This window comes from Heteronotia binoei, chromosome 1, assembly GCF_032191835.1.
Source record: "Heteronotia binoei isolate CCM8104 ecotype False Entrance Well chromosome 1, APGP_CSIRO_Hbin_v1, whole genome shotgun sequence".
NCBI lineage: Eukaryota > Metazoa > Chordata > Lepidosauria > Squamata > Gekkonidae > Heteronotia > Heteronotia binoei.
Genome location: NC_083223.1, coordinates 23,475,924 through 23,496,121, shown reverse-complemented (window position 1 = coordinate 23,496,121; position 20,198 = coordinate 23,475,924). Strand labels below are relative to the sequence as shown.

The 20,198-nt window shown below is 47.5% G+C and overlaps 1 protein-coding gene across 2 annotated transcripts in view; it reads right to left on the bottom strand.

The window, feature by feature from the left end:
• The window catches only part of TRPM8 (transient receptor potential cation channel subfamily M member 8), a 111,995-nt gene that overhangs the window by 71,494 nt on the left and 20,303 nt on the right, over positions 1–20,198 (bottom strand). Inside the window, exons 6-7 of one of the 2 annotated variants that reach the window (XM_060232453.1) lie at positions 8,762–8,936; positions 7,014–7,081 (exon numbers count right to left, since the gene is read on the bottom strand). In XM_060232453.1, the coding sequence (XP_060088436.1) occupies positions 7,014–7,081; positions 8,762–8,936 (243 nt within the window). Of the gene's footprint in view, positions 1–7,013; positions 7,082–8,761; positions 8,937–20,198 lie in introns of those variants that run through there. The other variant, XM_060232446.1, reaches the window with a different exon arrangement.

Below are 20,198 nucleotides of genomic sequence, written 5' to 3'. Positions count from 1 at the left end.
GGGAGACCGTCAGCAGTGGGGAAGGAGGGTGGGTAGTGTGAATGCACAGATGACCACTCGAAGATCTACAGTTACAGGTAAGCAACCTGTCTATCTTCTTCGTGGTCTCTGTGCATCACACTTGTGGGAGATTAGCAAGCAAGTCATACCTGGAGGTGGGAAGACGGTCAACCGGAGATGACAGATTGTAGCACCGCAGTCCCCAACCGGGTCCTCTGCTGAGCATGCACGTCCAACGCGTAGTGCTTCATGAAAGCATGCGGGGACGACCAGGTAGCAGCTTTGCAGACATCAGCCAGAGGCACGCCCTTCAGGAACGCCACCGATGTCGCCATCGCTCGTGTGGAGTGGCCACGTACAGGTCCAGGCAGTGGCCTCTTTGCTAGGAGGTAGCAGAGCTTGATGGTCTCTGTCAACCATTTCGAGAATCTCTGTGAAGAAATCTTGTCACCCATTCTGGGTGCGGTGTAGGAAACGAATAACTGCTGTCCCTTACGGAAGGACTTGGATCGGCTTAGGTAGAAAAGCAGGGCACGCCGGACGTCTAGGGAGTGAAGCCGACGCTCCTCGTCCGAGGAGGGGCTAGGGAAGAAGGCGGGGAGCCACACTTCCAGGTTGAGGTGGAATTGGGAGGGCACCTTAGGAAGGAAGTTGATATCAGGGGCCAGGGAGACGCCCGACTCTCTAAAGGCTAGGTAGGGGTAGTCACAACGCATCGCCGTGAGTTCCCCCACCCGGCGTGCGGAGGTGATGGCCACTAGGAAGGCAGTCTTCCAGGAGAGAAGCTGCAGGGAACATGAGGCCATGGGTTCGAAGGGCCGCCTGGTTAATCTGTCTAGGACTATTGACAAATCCCACAGTGGGGTGGGGGGTTTGGACGGTGGATGCAGTCTAAATAGCCCCTTCATGAACTTCTTGGACTGGGGATGGGCGAAAACGGAGTACCCAGCCACAGGTTCGTGAAAGGCAGAAATGGCTGCCAAGTAGACCTTAATGGAGGAAAACACCAAGCCCGCGTCTACTAGGGACAACAAGAAATCAAAGACTGCCGGCAGGCCAGCCTCCCTAGGTGCGACTGGCCGGCCAGCCATGAAGTCCGAGAACCTCTTCCACTTCCTGTCATAGGATGCCCTGGTGGAGGGCTTCCTGCTATTCAACAGGACCTCCTGGACCCTACCCGAGAACTCTAAGGGTCTATGCGCCACGCCGTCAGTTTCAGGTGTGGCACGTTGTGGTGTAGCACCCGCCCCCGTTGGGACGACAGGAGGTCTGGTTCCGCTGGAAAGTGGTAGAAGTTCCCCCCCGACATGGTCAGTAGGGAGGCGAACCAGTTCTGGCGGGGCCACCAGGGGGTCACCAGGATACAGCGTGGCCTCTCCCTCGCTAACTTGTTTATTACCCTGGTCAGCAGAGGGAGAGGAGGGAACAGATAGAGGAAGCGGCCCTCCCACGGGATGAGGAGCCCGTCCCCCAGGGATGCAGGGTCTGCACCCCCTCTGGAGCAGAACATAGGGCACTTCTTGTTGCCTGCCGTGGCGAAGGCATCCAGCTGTGGGTACCCCCAGAGCTGGAAAACTGGTTGTAGGAAACGCCACTGAAGTTCCCACTCGTGCGGGGAGGCCCCCCCCCTGCTCAGAGAGTCCGCTTGAATGTTGAGGACCCCTGGGAGGTGTGCGGCCTTCACGAAGACGTCGTGCTGGATGCATTCCGTCCACAATTCTATCGCCAACGCACAGAGGCGGCGGGACACTGTCCCGCCCTGCCTGTTGATGTACGCCAAAGCGGTGGTGTTGTCTGTGAGTAGTGCCACTGTCCTCCCTATCAACTTTGGGCGGAAGGAACGAAGGGCAAAGTGAACCGCTAGTAGCTCCAGATAGTTGATATGGTGCACAGCCAGCTTGGGAGGCCACTGGCCCCCCACACACAGGCCTTCCATGTGGGCGCCCCAGCCCCACTGGGAGGCATCGGTGGTGATGGTCACTGAGGGCGGTGGGAGGTGGAAGGGAGCTCCCTGGCAGATATTGTCTCTGGATCCCCACCACTGGAGCGATTGGAGCGTCATAAGGGGAATAGTGAACCTCTTTCGAGGTGAGTCTCTGTTCGGGCGAAACTGGCGAAGAAACCATAGCTGTAGGTCCCTCATCCTCAGTTTCGCGTAAAGAAGCACGCTTGTCGTTGCTGCCATCAGTCCCAGCATTCGCTGAAGTTGCTTTACTGTGCCCCAGCCTTGGTTCTGGAGTAACTGTACTGAGTTGGTGATGTCCTCTGCCCTTTGGGCGGGGAGGAAAGCTCGATGGAGGTTTGTGTCCAGCACTGCCCCTATGAACTGCACTGTCCTTGATGGAGTGAGATTTGACTTTTCTAGATTGACCTGCAGGCCCAGGGCATCGAGAAGGTGCAGTGTGGCTGTGATGTGGGTAGACAGACTTTCTCTTGAATTGGCTACCAGGAGCCAGTCGTCTATGTATGGGAAGACTATCACCCCCTGCAGCCGCAGGTAGGCGGCCACGACGCTCATCATCTTTGTAAACACCCTGGGTGCCGTGGAGAGCCCGAAGGGTAGGGCAGTGAACTGGAAGTGTTGTGAGCCTATTGCAAACCTGAGAAACTTTCTGAACTCTGGGTGGATGCTGATGTGAAAGTAAGCATCCTTGAGGTCTAGAGTGGCCATCCAGTCTCCTTGGTTGATGAGGGGCAGGATGGACTGCAGTGTGGACATCCTGAACTTTCGATACAGGATGAATTTGTTCAGATTCCGGAGGTCCATGATGGGCCTTAATCCCCCATCTCTCTTCGGGACTAGGAAGTAGCGGGAGTAGAAACCACCCGTCCTGGTTTCCGATGGTAATTTCTCTATGGCTTGTTTCTGTAGGAGGGTGTCCACCTCCGCCAGCAGAGGTGGGGATGGGGGGGTGGTGATCACCACTGACTGTGTTGGAATCTGAGCAAAGTCTATTTTGTAGCCCTCTTGGATGACAGAGAGGACCCACCTGTCTGAGGAGACCAGCTCCCAGGCAGGCAGGAAAGGGCGAAGGCGGATGGTGGGCTGGGTGGTGGCAACGACGCGTGGTGCAGGAAAGTCAAAGCCCCTGCTTGGCGGGGCGGGTGCCCTTCGGTTTGCCTGATGGCTGGGCACTGTAGCGCCCTCTGTTGTTGCCCGAGTAGGCCTGCTTGTCGGGCTGTGGAGGGCGTGGTCGCCACTGTTGGTCCGAAGATGGCTTATGCGGAGTCTTTCTCGACCAGGACCTGCTCCACTGTCTGGCTCTGGGTTGTCTGGGAAGTGGCTGCACCCCAAGGCTCCTAGAGATCTTAAGGTTCTTATCTAGTTCCTGCAGTGCGGTGTCCGTGGTGGAACTAAAGAGTCCGTCCCCTTCAAATGGCAGGTCCTCGATAAGCGCCCTGGTGTCTTGTTGCAGGGCGGTCGATCTCAGCCAGGAGTGCCTGCGAATGGAGACAGCGGACATGATTGCCGCAGCTGAAACGTCCACTAGGTGCTTGGCTGCTGTTAGTTGCTGCTTTGCGACCTTCTGGCCCTCGTGCAGCAGTGCCTTGGCAGTGGTTTTCTTGTCATCCGGTAGGAAGGACAGGAGGGGGGACAGCTGCTCCCACATGGCGTATTGGTATCTGGCCATACAGGCCGTATAGTTCGATACCTTGGCGCCGAGGGACCCCGCCGAGTAGATCTTCCTCCCCATGGCGTCGAGTTTCTTCCCCTCCTTGTCAGGGGGGGTAGAGTGCACCTTACGTGACCTCGAGGAAGAGGAGACGATGGCTGAATTTGGTCTAGGATGTGTGAACAGAAATTCAGCCCCCGCCTCTTGGACCTTGTACATGTGGTCCAGTTTTCTTGAAGACACCGGTGCAGAGGATGGCTTCTTCCACGGATCCTTGAGCGCCTGGAGCATGACCTTTGTCATTGGGAGGGAGACGGCTGGAGAAGTGTCCTTCTGGACGATATCAAAAACACTATCGTCCACGGTTGGCTTGGGTTGAGAGATGGGGAGGGAGATGGTCGCTGCCATTCTTTTGACCATCTCCGCATAGGAGCGTAGGTCCTCAGAGGGCGAGACTGGGAGGTCCTCTGACGTGTTGGGGTCCGGTGAGGGCTCCCAGGTTCTCTCCTCGTCGCTTTCCGACCCCGACGGGGAGGACTCTCCTCGGCCCGAGCGCTCCGATAGGCGCGGTGATGGCTCCCTTCGCGGCGACCGGGTCGGTGTCGGTGTTCGGCGCGGAGGCTCCGTCGGTGTGACGCGTTTGTCCCGAGGAGTCGTGGCCGATCCCTGAGGATGCTTGGACCGATGCGATGTCCTGGAGAGCGAGGATAGCTCAGATTGATGCTCCCAGTCCGGGTGGTCGAGTGGCTGATGCCAATGATATTGGGGGCAGCAGGGATACGTCGACTGCCATCGATGGTGCTCCCAATGCGGCATCGATGGGTAGTGGCGTGGCTCGACCGAAGGCTCCCTTGGCCTCACGCGCTTGGGTGCCGCAGGCGTTGTCACGTCGACCGGTGGAAGAGACTCGACGTCCGATGCCGAGTCGAAGCTCCGCTGACGAGACGCCACCGATGGAGACCGACGGGTGAGGTCGATCTCCACGTCGTGTGTCGAGGACTGCAGCCGATGGTCGCTGGGTCCAGGCGTCGGGGAGGTACGACGTCGATGCGCGCTAGCCCGTGGAGTTGAAGGGCTGCGTGGTCGATGGCCGCTAGCCCGCGGAGTTGGAGGGCTGCGTGGTCGATGGCCGCTAGCCCTTGGTGTCGGAGGGCTGCGCTGCCTTCTCGCGCTAGCCCCTGGAGTAGCGGGGGTGCGGAGAGGAGAGGGGGGAACCCTTCTCACTGGGTCGGTGCCGATCGGTGCCGACACGTCGGGGGGAGGCGGAGGGGAGCGTGGCCGTTTCCGCTTCTCCTTGCTCTTCGCCTTCTTAGAGGATTCATGTCCCGAATCCTCCCGTCGTTTCTTCTGGGGCCTCTCGACCGACTCGTCGGTGGGCCGTTTCGCCGACTGCTGCTCCTTCTGCGGGACAACGTCGACCGGGGCTGCATCGGCCGATGGGGCCTTCGGGGTTTGGGCGGCAGCCATTTTCGGTACCGATGCCGAGGAAGACGCCGTTTGCTTCGGAGGGCGAAGTGCCGAGGCAGTTAGTGCGGCCGAGAGCCTAGCCGCTCTATTCTTTCTGGTCTGCTTCGAAAAGCGGAGGCAATGCGGGCAGGCTTCCACGCGGTGTCCTTCGCCGAGGCAGAGCAGACACAAAGAGTGGCCGTCGGGAGGGGCGATTTTCTTGCCGCAGGCCTGGCACCTCTTAAAAAATCCCCAGCGACTGTCCATAGACAGCGGTCGCTGGGAAAAATCCTCTCAGAATCCTCTGAGAGGAGGAAAAACTAGGGGCGAGGGGGGGGAAGTCCCGGAGGACAAGAAACCCCACCGCGACACGCACCCGAACGAAAACGCACTTTTTTTTTTTTTTAAACTAACTAACTATGGAACTAACTAACTACTACACTACAGAAAACAATAAACAGGCTAATATTTACAGGAGGCTCGGGGAAAAAGGGGTAGAAAAAACCCAAAGCTCACCGACCGGGAACACGAGGAAACACAACTCTTCGCGCAGCGGTCAGAAAGGAACTGGGGGGATTGCCGCGGTGGCGCCGTTGGGCCTGCGCAGTGGGGCGCCGGCGCATGCCCAGTGGCGCCGTCCGCGGAAATCTTTCCCGGGCTTTCTTACAGATACCGACTGGGGACCAGCGCAGGCGCAGTACATCCCACAAGTGTGATGCACAGAGACCACGAAGAAGATCTTATCTGCACTGGACCCTTTCCAGACTGGTTTCAGGCCAGGTTATGGGACAGAGAGGGCTCTGGTGGCTTTTACTGATGACCTGCATCTGAATGTAGACAAAAGTCATGCTTCTTTGTCACTCCTAGCAGATCCATCTGCAGCCTTTGATGCAATAGATCATGTCATCCTGTTGAAGCACTTGGAGACTGTAGATATCAGGACATGTGCCTTTGGCTGTTTTAAACCATTCCTGTGAGAACCCTCTCAGCCCCACCCACCTCACATGGTGTCTGTTATGGGGGAGAAGATATAGGAGACTGTAAACTGCTCTGAGTCCCTGATTCAGAGAGAAGGGTGGGGTATAAATCTGCAGTCTTCTTCTCCTCATCGATGGAACTCAAAGGGTTATCATTAGAGACCAGTTCTCTTCTGTGTGGGAGTTGTCTTGTGGGTTTCCACAGGGCACAGTCTTACCCTCCATGCTATTCAACCTTTAGGTAAAGTGTTTAGGCTGCTATCACAAACATTAAATAATCCACTTTTAATGCACTTTCCAACTGGATTTTGCCAGTTCACCCAGTGAAATCCAGTTGGAAAGTGCATTGGAAGTGGACTGAAAGTGCATTTTTTAGTGTGTATGATCACTATGAAAATAATGCACAGTTTTGTTTTAGTTTAGTTCAGTGTAGTGGATTTATATCCTGCCCTCCCCGCCAAAGCAGGCTCAGGGCAGCTGGAATTTGGAATTGTATGTCGTGGATATGCTGATGACAGCCACCTCTTTATCTTTCTATCCACATCCCCTGACTGCTGTGGTCAACTGGCTGAAAGCAAGCAAAATGAATCTGAACCCAGAAAAGACAGAAGCAATGATGGTTTGGAAGGAAAAGTCCTTGAAGGATATGGTGCGTCCCATTTTTGATGGGTTTCAGTGCAACCTAGCATGAATCTGCCTTATGCTGACTCCACCCATCGGTCCATCAAGGTCAGTGTCATCTACTCAAAACTGGCAGCAGCTTTCCAGGATCTCAGGCAGAGGTATTTCTTATCACCTCTTTACCTAGTCCTTTTTAACTGGAGATGCTGGGGATTGAACCTGACACCTTCCGCATGCCAGCAGATGCTCTACCCTTCCAAAACTGACAACTAATCTTCCAACAAGAATGGAAAACATGCATGCTGCCCCTAAAGTGTTTAGGGTGTAAAGAGAGCTTTGGGAAAAACAGACTTACTTTTAGTGTTTCTTTTCCTCCTCCTTGTACAAAGCACACAATCGGAATTTTTCCACCATAGTTAGAATCTGAAATAAAAACACACATGTCTATGATCTAAAGGTAGGTAAAGGTAGTCCCCTGTGCAAGCACCAGTCGTTTCCAGTTCTGGGGTGACGTCACATCACAATGTTTTCTTGGCAGACTTTTTACTTTTCTGGCCCCACCGGTGGACCTTCTGATGGCACTTGGTTTTTTTGGCCATTGTGTGACACAGAGTGTTGGACTGGATGGGCCATTAGCCTGATCCAACATGACTTCTCTTATGTTCTTATGGGGTAGTTTTGCCATTGCCTTCCCCAGTCATCTACACCTTGCCCTCAGCAAGCTGGGTACTCATTTTACCAACCTCAGAAGGATGGAAGGCTGAGTCAACCTTGAGCCGGCTATCTGAACCCAGCTTCCACAGGGATTGAACTCAGGTTGTGAGCAGAGAGCTTGGACTGCAGTACAGTGTTCCCTCTAAGCTGAGTTAGTGTGAGCTAGCTCACAGATTTTCAGCCTCCAACTAACAAATTTTTGTCTTAGTTCAGGAAGAATGACCCCAGAGCGCACTAATTGATGAAGTAGCTCACAGCTTTAATGCAAGTAGCTCACAACTTTTAATGCCAGTAGCTCACAAAGTAGAATTTTTGCTCACAAGACTCTGCAGCTTTACCACTCAACGCCACGGGGCTTCTTATGATCTAGCATTACATTAATTTTTTTTTAAAATATATATTCTTAGTTTTATTTTGTACCATTCAGAAAGCTCAGTAGTATCCTTTGACCAGACTGCTGTGTACTGCCTTCTGAAAGTTTGTATTAATTAAAAGGTTTCTGGCTTTTCCACTAATAATATTTACCTCTAATCAATAATTGCTTACTCAGCAATAAACACTTTGTCCCATCTGATTTTTAGAAAGCTCCAGTTAATTGAATATTGGAAGCAATACAGAAAACTACCAGTTAAGAAACTGATTCATCAACCACTATTGAATAGTTAATGTGTATGTCATACAACAAAACGTAACCTGATGTGAAATTATATGTAAGCTTTGTACTTCTAGTGGGGGATACCAAGACACTATTATAAAATTCCAGCTGAAAATTAAAGACATCACAATGAAATTTCTAGGTGCCATGACAACCTAGAGCCTAGAATCTGTCAAACTCTGACAAAGAGGAGTCCTATAACCAGGGTTGGAATTCTATCAGGAGCTCCTTTGTGTATTAGGCCATATATCCCTGATGTAGCCAATCCTCCAAGAGCTAACAAGAAAAGAGCCTTGTGAGCTCTTCGAGGATTGCCTACATCAGGGGTGTGTGGCCTAATATGCAAAGGAGCTCCTGCTAGAATTCCAGCCCTGCCTGTAACCATGATTTTGCTCCTGTTTTCCCTTTTTTCCTCTCTTCTTTGTCCTCTCTGCCAAAATTTAGATTATAAACCCTTTTTAAAACTTCTCCTGCTGCATACACTGCAGTATATATTGCCAGAATAATAACTATTCTTTCTCCATGACTGCATCAAAATAAGTCTGATCAGCAAAGAAGGTATATTGCCTCACAAAAATTATTTATTTGCTACCTTTAGGCTACAGGCATAATGGCTCCTATGACAATTTACAATAAAAATAAATTACTCTAAAATTTAAATAAGCATTTCATACTCAGGGTTTCCTAAACGCCCAACAATGAGAAGAAAACTCCAAATCCTGCTTGCAACCAACCTGGGATAATGCGTTCCGAAATGTATTTTTCTAGCTGGGTTCGCAGCTTGGCCTCTACAGATGGGTACCCGTGAGTGCCATTATCCACCAGAATTAGATGTGTATGATTATTATCCAGACAATATAAAGGGTCCCTCTTGAGGTCATCCATGATGTAGTGTGCTGAATAATATGCCTAGAAAATATAACAATATTTTTTTTAAAATCACAAATAGCTGACTTCCCATCAACGAGTGATGCTTGTGATGTTATGGCTGCTCTGCTAAGCTTTTCTCCTCTTTTAAAACAAACAAAAAGCTCTGGATCTCTTTTACTAGTTTTGGTTACGCAAAGTCTTATTATGGAATGTGAGGAAAAGCCCCCTACTTTTCATGCATGTGGACATCGTGATCACCAGTGTGGTTGCCAGGGTGCCTGGAGATTTGACTCTCACACATCTGCTCTAAGAAGTGGACTTTGCTTACACTTTCTAAGGCTTATGTGGCAGCTTTGCATTCTACATCTCTGAAGGGTGTGAGCCAGAAATACAGACATGCTCCAGCTGCTCCTTGTGTGCCCAGTCTTGGCCACTGCAGTGGAAGAAGCCACCATGTTTCCAGCCTGGCTCCATGGACCTAGAGCTAACAACAGCAGAATCCAGCTTGCTTTCCTGACCCAAGCTTACCCTGCCAGGCTGAACTCATTCCTTCTTAGTGGGAAAGTCACACGTACACACCCTGAGCCTGCAAGCAACCCATCTGTTTTAAGAATGGATTAATAGCTCAACTGTTGATCCTAATTGCTCAGCAATACCAGAACAATAAATCTTGCCCAGCAGAAGATGAGATAAGAGGAAGGACATCTCCTGTCTTCATCAAGTCTTTTGTCTAACTCGGGTGGTACCTAGGCCAGCATTTGATTACCTATTGTCACCCTCCTAGTTAATCCCATTTAAACTTAAGTATCCAGTCATTCCCATTCTTACCCCAGTCTAATACCTTGGGGCCAACCCAGGCAATATTGCAGCTTGGAAATTTCCAGGTTCACTGGACTAAGGTGAAGTTCATTGGCCAAAGCAGGCATCCAATTAGGTGTCAGTAAGGAATGTCCAGCCTTCTTGAACCTCCCATCTCTCCTCCCTTGGACCTCCCAGTCCCTAAGGGTCTGAGGAAGCCTATTTAACCTCTGACCCAACTCCACTCATGTGTGCTTTCTATTCAGCAACCCCTATTACCCGCTGTCTAGATCCATCCCCAATTCTGGCCACAGTGTTGGGTCCATTTCCCCTGTCCTCTTAAGTCGCCATTGGAAACCTTCCTGGAAGACTACGATGGTAAATATTACCCTGTCTGTTTATCCATATATGTTCCCCTATTGATCTATCTATATTTCCTAGACCTGTGTGAATGTGTGAGTGTTTTGTATTTTTACCTTGTATGAAAGAAATATTATTCTAAATAAATTACAATTGATTTTTACTAAATTAGAGTCTCTTATTGAGCATTGACTCTCTGAACGGTTGAGCCTGGTATACAATTGATAACAAAGATTCCTTTTTGGGGCTAACTGTCTCTCAGCCTAATTCCCCAATCTCGTTTTGAGAGCAGTTTCCCTAACAGAAATTGGTGGAGAAAGCGTTGGCATTATCCTGTTTGTAGGAACACACGCGAGTCGACACGCGTGTCTTCATACAGACAGACGTAGGGTTGCACCGTTCAAACAGTCTTGCTAGGGAGGCTATTGTGTGAGTGATTGAGTGAATGAGTTCTGTGTGAACGGCTCTAGCGAGCATCTCTATATAATTGTGGGTTGGGCTACTCCCATTTCTATCATTCAGCGTTGGACTTCTCAGCCGCCCCTAGGAGGCCAGACCCCTCGAAAGAGGACTGAGCCCGATAGAACGCAAGGGGGAAGTCCCGTGAAGCCTGGCCGCCGTCCCGAGGCCTTTCTAAACGCGTCTATCGTGGGAGGGAATGTCAGGATAGGTCAGAGCTGTTAAGATCTGGATAGAGCACCCTTCCCTTCTCCCTTTTCTTTAGAGCTTAGTGCACACACGCACACACACTACATACACATACACTGACACACACACGCTAAGTCCTTACACAAACCTGGGCCAAGGCTAGTCTAAGGCATTTCTTTGGCCGAGCGCAGCCGGCGGCTGGCTCGTTGCCCTAACTGTGGTTGACGCGCAGCCGGCGGCTGGCTCACCACACTTTTCCTTTGGTTGACGCGCAGCCGGCGGCTGGCTCACCACACTTTTACTTTGGTTGATGCGCAGCCGGCGGCTGGCTCAACAAGTTAAAACCCCCTAGCCGAAGCGCAATCGGAGATTGGCAGTAGGCAAAACAAAAAGGGAACTTAAGAAACCAACCCAAGTGTTAAAATAGCACATAGGAGCCAGAAAGCATCTGGAAATATGTTGCTAGTTCTTACACTTGACTGTGCCTTTAAGAGAATTTAGGGGAAGGAGCAAGAAGCTCTCCATTAGGGTTAAAAATTTGTCCCGGGCGTGAGGAGATAGGAACTCTTCCCAGCTGAAAAATTTCCCTTTTACTTAGAGCCAACGGAGGAAAAGTTCAGGCTCTGAGACTTTTAAAACCTTTTGGTGAACTCAGACTTTTGATGGTTTGGAGGCAGAGGCTAGAGAAAAGCCCCTCCTGAGGAGCTCAACAATGTGTGCAAGGCCATAAGCCCATGCCACAAACATTTGTTAGTGTTGCAGAGAACTAAGGAAGGTCCTGCAACTCTCTCCTTTACTTGTGAGACACACAGAGGTGTCCTGCAAGTTCTTTGCTCCCCAATAAGCAGGAAAAGTGCCAGGGAAGGCTCCTGCATCAGTTAATTTTGGTGGCCTGTGGTTAGGCACCTAACAGTGCAGGAAAACCAGCCCTGCAAGTAAAGTTAGAACTTTGAAAGGAACTAAATTGTAAGCTATGGAAATCTTTGCCAAAAAGGAAGAAGTCCCCAAGTTGGAAAAATGGTTAATAAAGAAAGGGGACAACCCCTGGAACAAGGGAATCTTTAACCAAGGCTCTGATCCCCTTCAGTCCTTTAGAGATATATTTGAGGAGAACTGTAGCAACAAAACAATAAGTTCGGGCAAAAGAGACCTTTTTGCGACATGGGGTTTGTTTGAAGCCCTACGGGATAGCTCGGCCTTGAATAAACAATTCAGGGAACAGCTAACCCAGAAAGATCAGCAGATAGCGGAAAAGGAACTCTTACTCCAGTCCCATGCAGCAGAGATAGATACAATTTGGCAAAACCATGAGGCAGAGAAAGCAGAATTGCATAGGAAACACGCCGCAGAGATAAATAGACTGGTGGCGGAAAACAATAGCTTGGACCTCGACTGGCAACATGCAAGTCGAACCATAGAAGAGGTCAAGATAGAGAAAAATACCCTGAACTTAGCCTACCAGAGTACAGTGTCCGCTCTAAATAAGGCCCAATCGCAAATAAAAGCGTTGGGAAAAGAGTTGGAGCAAACCAAAAACCGGAATGATAAATTGCAATATGCCGTTGAAATAGCCACAGAAACGGTGAGAAAAAAACAAAGAAGCAGCCAATCATGAGGCATGCAAAAAGGAGATCGCTCTCCTGCAGAATAAGATAGACCGCAAAAATGCTCTTATAGCGACGGTCTCTCCATCCACCCTTTATGCTTTTTCGGATGGGGAAAGTGAGGATGAAGAGGTGGTAGAAGGAAATAAAAACAGCTCAGCCCCAGTCCGTCCTGTGGTCACTAAAAAGACCACAGCCAGAAAACAGAATGGAGCTGAATCTGTAAAAGTAGTGAAGGAAACCAGATCTTGGGGAGCAGAGGACATTAAAATGGCTGCCAGCTTCCTTGGCCCCTATAACATAGACACCTCAGTGTTGTGGATGGCCAGCGCTAGAATTCACTACAAAGAAGCCTCCTTAACTGAATTAAACCATGTGCTGAGATTATGCGCCTCAGGCCCTGAACTAGACAAAGTAAGAAATGTAATGTATCGCCTGAACCTGTCTAATGCCACCATCTTAGAATGGATGGCTGAGGTACTATTTGCCACCTGGGATGGAGAGGATATAAAAGATCTCTACCATCAGACCTTACAAGGTCATGATGAGCGTCCAGTGAGCTATCTAATAAGGAAGAAATTCCTAGCAGAAGCAGCTAAGATAGTATCACCCAAAGACAATGGGGAACCAGATTATGAGAATCAAAATTTCATATCCGATGTGATCAGAGGTCTCAATATACCCACCTTGAGGTGCTATGGCATAACAGCCCTGGTAAACACCACCTGGAAAGATCTAGAGGCTAATCTTGACAGAGTTGGCAATTTTATGGAAAGAGAGAGTAGAATGAAAGCTGACTATGCAAAAAGGGAAATAGTTCATGAAGACTACACAGCTAGATTAAGTGCGCATGAGAAGGAGATAGCAAATTTAACCCACTCTCTCCATGAGGTCAAATGGAGACTGGAGAATGCTTTAAAGCATGCCCAAGTCTCTGAACAAAGAGTTGCTGTTTTAGAAACACAGCTCACTCAGGCACAATATAATCAAGAGCAGGGTGGGCATGGAAAAGAGAGCCAGAACTGGAAGTTCCAAAACAATGGCCTTGGTTCCAGCTCTTCTTGCCATCCCCAGCTTGCCCCAAAGGTTCCCCTTCACAAGCAGGCTTATGCTCCTAGGCAGACGCAGTCAGCCTCTGGGCAACCCTGGCCTCAGCGGACCCCTCGAGACAAAGTCAGAATGGCAGCTTGGTCCCAGCTTAGAGCCACTGGAGCAGACATGAAGCAATTTGATAAGCAGCCCACACATGTGCTACTTGCTGCACTTTCAGAAGCCATGAAGCCACCAGGGCACATGGCTCCCAATGCCACAGGGTTTGCAGAAAATGGAGATAGCCTCCCCAAAGCTACTGCTTTGGAAGACTTCCCTAATAAGGAGAGGGTAGGGAAACTTACAAATCCTACTCATGAAAAGGATTTAGAAATCCAAAAGCTTGCTGAGAAAAATCAGGAACTTCAGCAAAAGTTAGAAGCTGGTAGGAAAGAAAAGGAAACTGCCAGTCTCCTGCAACATGTCCTGGAATCTTGCAGGGCCACAGAGAGGAGACTGGAAATTCTGGAAGTGCAGGATAAAAGGAAATATGGCGGGGCAAACCCAGCTGTGCAGCCCCAGACTTCTTTCCCCCATGAAAATGAGAAAACAGTCCCTATTTCAGTTCTCTTACCCCAGAATCATGAAGGAAATGTGGTCTCTGAGCCTATGCAGAGTTCCACAATTATGGCACAAGGTATTCCTTTTTGCAAGGACTTGCTCCAGACACTCCTACATGAGCAAGCCTCAGCCCTTTACGCCAGGAATTTACTGTCTTTATCTCATCCCATTTGGGGAATTTGAAAGCCAGAATTCTGTAGAACTTCAGAGAATGGTAGTCCCACATGGGCAGGCAAGGTTCCTTTGTCTCTGAACCTCCCCCCACCCAAAGGAAAATCTATCATCTAGACTTGAATGTCTCTTAAAACAGAGAGGTCTGGCTTTATTAGGTTTAAAGGTAACAAGGGCACCCTTTTCCCTTGACTAAATAAGAAAACATACAAGCAATGACTTGGACTATAATTAGACCAGGCCATTTCTCCAGGTGAGGCCTGGAGATCTCCTGGAATCCCAGCAAGGGTTCCAGCCTGCAGTTAGTTTCTCTGCAGGGTAATGGGAGCTTGATGTAGTATGTATTTAGTCTAACCCTTTAAAAATGCCAGCATCAAGTACCTGAGAAAGAGAGACTGAACTAGTTTTTTGTTAATTCAAAGCATTCAGAGCAAGATGTAAGAAACTGACCATTTTTAACTTTCAAATGGGCTGAATGAAATTCTGTGAAACTCCCAAGTTCATCTTTCTCTCTCTCGCTTATAAAGTCAGAAAATATTTATTGCCTCAGTTCTATGAATTTTAAATGGTATAGCCTCTGAGCTTGTACAGAGTGCCTGCAGATTAGCCCGAATAGAGCTGGCTAAAGTATTGCAAATGCTCAGCACTCTTGCTATCAGGAAGAAATGCTAATTGTTCTCCCTCTTGCTCAATGGAAATCTGTAGCAGTAAAGATTTGATAAGTAACTAAGGCAAAGGAATAGAATTTTAAATGCATTGCCCTGAGAAATTAAATTTTTGTTTATCTCAGGTCTCCTTAAGGTACAAGCAACTCAGTGTCTTTGAGAGAGAGAGCCTCATTGTCTTGTAAGAAGTGTTGCCTCTCCTTCTCAACGGTCACAGCAACACAAGACAGCTAACCTCAAATGGGCAAGTCTGTCATTTAAATTTGAAAGTACAGAAAGGAGAACCTCCAGCAACAACTAATGTAGTACTGATTGGCAAATCTCATGCAGACCCTCTTGAAATAAACTCAGCCAAATTCAGCTTGAGTTAAAGAAACTGGAAAAGAGTTACAATTTTGAGCCCCACCCAGGCAGAAAGCTCATTATTCTCCTCCTCCACCTTTCTTTGTAAAAACTTATCAGGGTCAGATAAGAGAGTACTGGCCAAATCCATTGTGTCTGTTTTAGCCTTTTGTTAAGCTAAACTTCATCCAAGAGGGAAGGAATTTTTGGTTTGTCTGTTAAAACCCTCCCCGCCTTCTTCATCTAGGGGGGGTGGAAATACAGTTGAGGTATTTTTGTGCTATTTTGAATTCTCATCTTCTGATTTTGGGTCTAAAAAGATATAATTTCAAAAGTTTTCATTACCAAACCTTTTTTTTTTTATATTGCAGTCTCTCACAGAGACAGCCTCTTCCCAGCCAGAGAAATACCTGGGTGGAAGAGGGGCATACTACTGTGTTTTTGTAAAGTTGCCAGTCTCCAGGTGGGACCTGGAGGTCTCTCCCAAAATCATAGCCTTTCCCCCAGTACATTGAGGCTAGTGCCTCTGGAGGAAGTAAGTGTCCAAGGAAATGGACTGCATGCCTTGTGATTTTCAAATTTGATTCAAAATTTCAGGAATCTCCAGCCTGGAGCTGGCATCCCAAAGCTCTACTTACAGCCAGTCCTTCTCTGCTAGAGGAAATCCTCTGCCTGTAAACTGCCCTAATACTAAGAGTTCTCTTAGATTAGAAGCTTTCTTTCTGTTATTTATTTTTGCTGCACCTTTTAAGTCTTAAAATATTTTTCTAGTGACTGGTACCAATCTCTCCTATACTTAGATTTCGTAGCTTTAATTTTAAGGGAAACACTTTTAAGAAATTGCTCCTCAAAGTCTATTGGGCAATCCCAGTGCTTTGCTTTGCAATCTATAGGCCCTTTGCTAAACATTAGAGCTAAGAAAACTTTATCTCACCAATTTTGGTTCCTACAAGAAGTATAGGACATCTGTACACTTCCTTGGGGTAAAATTACCCTCTCCCTGTGCTTTTTCTCTCTTAAGCCTCAAGAACTAATACTCTGGTTGTTGGCAGAATTCCTGAAAGCTCTTGGTTTCCATTAGAAATCTGGATTCCCCAAATGTACTTCAACTATTGATATCTTCATTTTCTCTCTGAATGCCATTTGCATCATCAATCTTCCCTTTTAGCTATTTGGGTGAAGCTTGAGCTTTAATTTTAGTTTAATCCAGTCTGCCTGTGGAAAGAGGTATCCACATGTTCTTAAAAGGCCCCACTTTGTGGGCTCAGTATCTTTGTTTGGTCTTAAGTAATATAATGACCAATGGATGGTTCTGCCTCCACCTATAATATATATCTTGTTAGAGCTAGACTTTCTCTGAGCGAAAATCCTTTTCTATTTTCCCATGTTCTCAAGGAAATGAGCAATAACCTGTTAGATTCTTAATGTAGATTCCTCAGGGTCCATTTCTGATCATGATTTTCTTCTTGCTACTAAATGTCTTTTGTGTTATTTCTGCATCTATAACCAGTTGGCTGAGCCTATTAATGCTCCCCAATTCAAGTCTTGTTGTATCATGTTCAAATGTTGGTCTACTTGGTATTCCTGACAGCATGTTGCCTTCCAGCAACACATTCTTTGCACTCTGTGTATGCACAGAGGAAAATTGTTCTCTGGCACAAGCCTTAAACCTGGAGCATTGTGCCATCATCTTAGTTTTGCCTTTTACTCCATGAAAGGCTTCTTCTTCAGGGGATATGCTTTCATGCCTCAAGTCTTTTTTTTTTTTTACTTGTCCTTGCAACAACTCAGCATTTTCTCTTGGTACTACAGATGCCCTGCCCCCATCTTTTCTCTTTTTTTTGTTTGTCAAGGTGTATTAACCAGAATTTGATTTCTAGGATTTGTTTTGTTAAGTTTGCTCATCTTTTCTTTCAATATAGATGTGCAGGGAATCTGGACCTGCAAATCAAGTCTAATGCATGCTCAGTAGTTCTAAGAGTTGTTGATAAGCCTGTTAAGAATTGTTTTATGTATGTGTAACCATTATGTTACTTTTCAGAATTCTTGTGTTGTTAAGTTTTGTTGAAATCTGTGCTCACATGTGAGACCCCCATGCCAAGATCGTTTTAGCTGAACTAGCCCAGAGAAAAACTGGATTTAGTGGGACCTGATCACCTCGCTAATGTCCAGGTTTTTAAATTTCTCTGCTCTAGCTCACCTGCCATTTTGGGTATGATCCCTCTCATATAAAGCTAGCTAGCATTGTTCTATTGAGGCCTCAGTTTTTGTTTTCGAAGTTTTTATATTGTTTTGACAATTTATTATATTCTAAGGCTATAGCAAAAGTTTTCTTTTGTCTCTTCTTTGTGGAACTATTTTCATTATGGGGGACGCCCCAACTATGGTCATTTCCCTGGAGCGCCAAGCTTGTGCACAATGTTTTATTTTAAGTTTTATGTTGCAACAAAGAATATTTGGGGTTGTGTTTTCTGAATTGTGTATGTTACTTTCCTTCCTTGACAAGGAAAAAGCCTCCTAAAGTCCTGAATGCTTAGTGTAATAGGCAAACTGGCCCAATGCAGGCCCCTAACATGACATATGTAAGCTTGTGACGTAAAAGCTCACTGGTCACCATACTCTGGACAGGAGGACACTTCACTAATAGCTTTTTAAGACTCCTTTCTTCATGGTTGAATGTATGCGTTTTTGATCTGCTTTCACTGCTCCCTACAATGGTACAGAATCATCTCCATGTTGTCATGTGTGAATGTTTTTGGTTCCTTTTTGGTTCTTTCCTCAAAGCCCACTGTTGCTCTATGGACCATCGGTGATACAGGCAGAAAAGCACCATTGCCAATTACATGCTGGGTTACAGGAAGACTCCCTTTTAGCAACAATAAAGACAGATTTTGCTGGGTGCTAGGGGGGGTGGGAAGACTCTTTAGTTCACCCTCCACTAGGACTTTCACATACCCAATAGGTACATGGAAGAAGATCCTCTTCAAACCCCAGTATAAGAAGCTTATCAAGGGGGGGAGAAGAAGAAAAGAAGACTCAAGATTAAGATATGGATTCACTTGTAACCATGAACTCTAATGTACCTGTGTGTTTTCCTAATCAATTATTGTCATGATTGTGTGTGATTTATAGATCAATTCTTGTTATTTATCTGGTTTAAATGGCAGTAATGATTTTATGAACTCAACTTTTATTTCAATGATTGTAACCCTGTGTTTTAATACTGTATGCCCTACAACGTTGCCAATGCCTGTTATCCCTGCATCGTAGTATTCAAAGGAAGGAACCTTTGGCCTATTGGAATATTTTTCCAAATTGATTTTTGAGTAGTTTAAATAGTGGCTCCAACCTTTTTAGATAGACGGTACACCCCGGTAGACAATTGAAGCTACGTGGACTCGCCGCCTGTCAACTACAGATATGGACATTGTGTTATTGCAAGACCTCGCCACCAGATGGTGACGTAGGTCTTGAGGGGGGGAACTGTGAGGAAAAGCCCCCTACTTTTCATGCATGTGGACATCGTGATCACCAGTGTGGTTGCCAGGGTGCCTGGAGATTTGACTCTCACACATCTGCTCTAAGAAGTGGACTTTGCTTACACTTTCTAAGGCTTATGTGGCAGCTTTGCATTCTACATCTCTGAAGGGTGTGAGCCAGAAATACAGACATGCTCCAGCTGCTCCTTGTGTGCCCAGTCTTGGCCACTGCAGTGGAAGAAGCCACCATGTTTCCAGCCTGGCTCCATGGACCTAGAGCTAACAACAGCAGAATCCAGCTTGCTTTCCTGACCCAAGCTTACCCTGCCAGGCTGAACTCATTCCTTCTTAGTGGGAAAGTCACACGTACACACCCTGAGCCTGCAAGCAACCCATCTGTTTTAAGAATGGATTAATAGCTCAACTGTTGATCCTAATTGCTCAGCAATACCAGAACAATAAATCTTGCCCAGCAGAAGATGAGATAAGAGGAAGGACATCTCCTGTCTTCATCAAGTCTTTTGTCTAACTCGGGTGGTACCTAGGCCAGCATTTGATTACCTATTGTCACCCTCCTAGTTAATCCCATTTAAACTTAAGTATCCAGTCATTCCCATTCTTACCCCAGTCTAATACCTTGGGGCCAACCCAGGCAATATTGCAGCTTGGAAATTTCCAGGTTCACTGGACTAAGGTGAAGTTCATTGGCCAAAGCAGGCATCCAATTAGGTGTCAGTAAGGAATGTCCAGCCTTCTTGAACCTCCCATCTCTCCTCCCTTGGACCTCCCAGTCCCTAAGGGTCTGAGGAAGCCTATTTAACCTCTGACCCAACTCCACTCATGTGTGCTTTCTATTCAGCAACCCCTATTACCCGCTGTCTAGATCCATCCCCAATTCTGGCCACAGTGTTGGGTCCATTTCCCCTGTCCTCTTAAGTCGCCATTGGAAACCTTCCTGGAAGACTACGATGGTAAATATTACCCTGTCTGTTTATCCATATATGTTCCCCTATTGATCTATCTATATTTCCTAGACCTGTGTGAATGTGTGAGTGTTTTGTATTTTTACCTTGTATGAAAGAAATATTATTCTAAATAAATTACAATTGATTTTTACTAAATTAGAGTCTCTTATTGAGCATTGACTCTCTGAACGGTTGAGCCTGGTATACAATTGATAACAAAGATTCCTTTTTGGGGCTAACTGTCTCTCAGCCTAATTCCCCAATCTCGTTTTGAGAGCAGTTTCCCTAACAGGAACTAGATGAGACACTTGGAGATCCATGACTGGATATTGTGATACTTTTTTAAATTGGCAAACAGTATAGATTAGGGGCGTCAAACATGCAGTTCAGGGGCTGAATCAGGCCTCTGGAGGACTTCTATCAGGCCCCCGAGCAATTGGCTGTCATCTGCTTCCTTCTCCCTCTCTCTTGCTTCCTTCTGCATCACAGCTTGCTTTGCATGGCTTGCTCAATCACACAGGAGATACAGAGGAAAACCTCTGTTTTCTCCATTGGCTGAGGCTCCTCCTTTGGGGAGGAAGGGGAGGAAGCAGAGTTTGCTTTGCCAGGCTCTTTCAAT